At 30.5% G+C, this 2500-nt stretch overlaps 1 protein-coding gene across 1 annotated transcript in view; it reads left to right on the top strand.

Moving 5' to 3' along the window:
- The window catches only part of LOC124955270 (electron transfer flavoprotein-ubiquinone oxidoreductase, mitochondrial), a 6578-nt gene that overhangs the window by 1307 nt on the left and 2771 nt on the right, over positions 1-2500 (top strand). Inside the window, exons 3-8 of the mRNA XM_047509441.1 lie at positions 1-56; positions 155-503; positions 608-914; positions 995-1236; positions 1394-1788; positions 1919-2140. The exon at positions 1-56 is cut by the window's left edge and continues 58 nt beyond it. Of these exons, the coding sequence (XP_047365397.1) occupies positions 1-56; positions 155-503; positions 608-914; positions 995-1236; positions 1394-1788; positions 1919-2140 (1571 nt within the window). The remainder of the gene's footprint in view (positions 57-154; positions 504-607; positions 915-994; positions 1237-1393; positions 1789-1918; positions 2141-2500) is intronic.

Genomic DNA, 2500 nt, shown 5'->3' with positions numbered 1-2500 from the left:
AAAGATTACAACTCATTATACGATAGTACCCAGGGAAAAAGATTCAAGATGGAAAGGTTTTTAGATTATTTTGAAAAATAAAAATCTTTATATATATATATATATATAGATTATTATTACAGATAAAATATATAAACATTTGTATATCTTTTAGATGTGAATATGGAAAGATTTGTAGATGAGACTGATATATTAATTGTCGGTGGAGGTCCAGCAGGCATGTCAGCTGCAATACAAGCTCGAAGATTAGCAGAAAAGCATGGAAAAGAACTTAGGGTTACTCTAGTAGAGAAGGCTGCAACTGTAGGAGGACATATTCTTAGTGGTGCTTGTTTAGATCCAATTGCTTTGATTGAATTATTTCCAAATTGGAAGGAATTAGGTGCACCTTTACATACACCAGTTACAAAGGATAAATTTGCTTTTCTTACTGAAAAGGGAAGGATATCGATACCTATTTTAAAGGGTATGCCAATGTATAATCATGGAAATTATATAGTTAGGTAAAAATACATTTTACATTGGGTATGAGAATTGAATTTTTCTTTTTTTTTTTTTTTTTTTTTTGCATCTTTTAAAAATTTATGAAGAAATAGATTCTTTACAGATTAGGCCATGTTGTATCATGGCTAGGGGAACAAGCTGAAGCTGCAGGAGTAGAAATATATCCTGGTTATGCAGGTTCAGAAATTTTATACCATGAAGATGGTTCTGTTAAAGGAGTAGCAACGAATGATGTTGGAATTGCTAAAGATGGTTCTCCAAAGGAAACTTTTGAAAGAGGTATGGAGTTACATGCAAAGTGTACGATCTTTGCAGAAGGTTGTCATGGTCATCTTACTAAACAACTTTCTAAGAAATTAAATCTAAGAGAAAACTGTGAACCCCAAAGTTATGGTATAGGATTAAAAGAAGTACGTATCTTTAATTTTTAATTGGAAAAAATTTGTAATGTCTAATCTTAAATTACAATAATTTTTATTGTATTATTTAGATATGGGAGATTGATCCTGAGAAACATAAACCTGGTACGGTAGAACATACCGTTGGTTGGCCATTGAATAAAAATACATATGGTGGTTCATTTTTATATCATCTCAATGAAGAAACACCGCTTGTTGCAGTTGGTTTTGTTGTTGGATTAGATTATTCCAATCCTTATTTGCATCCATTTAAAGAATTTCAAAGATTCAAACAACATCCTAGTATTAGGCCAACTTTTGAAGGAGGAAAGAGGTAATTTATATTATACATATAAATATATATGTATATATATATATATATATATATATATATATATATATTTACAAATATCCAAGTTCTTTTTTTCTTTTCTTTCTTTTTCTTTTTTTTTTTCTTTCTTTTTTTTTGATCCCACATATGATAAAAATAGGATAGCTTATGGTGCAAGAGCATTAGTAGAAGGAGGATTTCAATCCATTCCAAAGCTTCAATTTCCTGGTGGTTGTCTCATAGGCTGTACGGCAGGCTTTCTTAATGTTCCTAAAATTAAAGGAACTCACAATGCTATGAAAAGTGGTATGTTGGCTGCAGAGAGTGCTGTGGAAGCAATTATTGAAGCCGAAACAAATTCTTCCCCAACCAAAGGTCTTGAACCAAAAACATATTCTGACAAAATAAAAAATAGCTGGATATACAAAGAATTAAAGGCTGTTAGAAATATGAGACCAAGTTTTCACACGAATCTTGGCCTTTATGGAGGAATAATGTATTCTGGATTTTCTATGTTGACCGGTGGAAGAGAACCTTGGACATTCTCTCATGGAGGTATTCAATATAAACTTTTATTTATAAACATATAGATTATGTATATAATATCACGTTAAATTACTGTCTATTATTATTATTATTATTATTATTATTATTATGATTGTTTTTTTTTTTTTTTTTTTTTTAGGACCTGATTATTCAAAATTAAAACCTGCATCTAAATGTACACCAATTGAATATCCTAAACCAGATAATGAGGTATCATTCGATTTGTTATCGTCAGTCGCTCTTACTGGAACAAATCACGAAGCAGATCAACCAGCTCATTTGACTCTATCGGACGATACTATACCAGTAAAAAAAAATTTAACGATTTACGATGGCCCTGAAGGTCGATTTTGTCCCGCTGGTATGTAAACAAGCTATATATGTGTACGTACACACGTGTAATCATAACAAACTAACATATTAGACTTGAGGATCAAGTCGACCCATACATATTTACCTTTACCCTATTAAAAAAATAAAAAAAAAAAAAAAAAAGTAGGAAAAAAGAAAAAACAGAAAAAAAAATCTTATAAGAAATACAACATCCTGTCGTTGACACGTATGACAAAAATCTATAAACGTTCAAAAAATGTCGCTTAAATAAATTCACCATTCGTCAAGTAAGCTCATATACTATATAAGAAATCCGCATTGCGGATTTTTATCACAGCCGATATTATATCATATTCCTTTCTCTTCGCATAATATATTCTTCGTATTT

The sequence above is a fragment of the Vespa velutina genome, chromosome 17 (genome assembly GCF_912470025.1).
Source record: "Vespa velutina chromosome 17, iVesVel2.1, whole genome shotgun sequence".
Lineage (NCBI taxonomy): Eukaryota > Metazoa > Arthropoda > Insecta > Hymenoptera > Vespidae > Vespa > Vespa velutina.
This window is presented reverse-complemented; position numbering and strand designations above follow the sequence as displayed.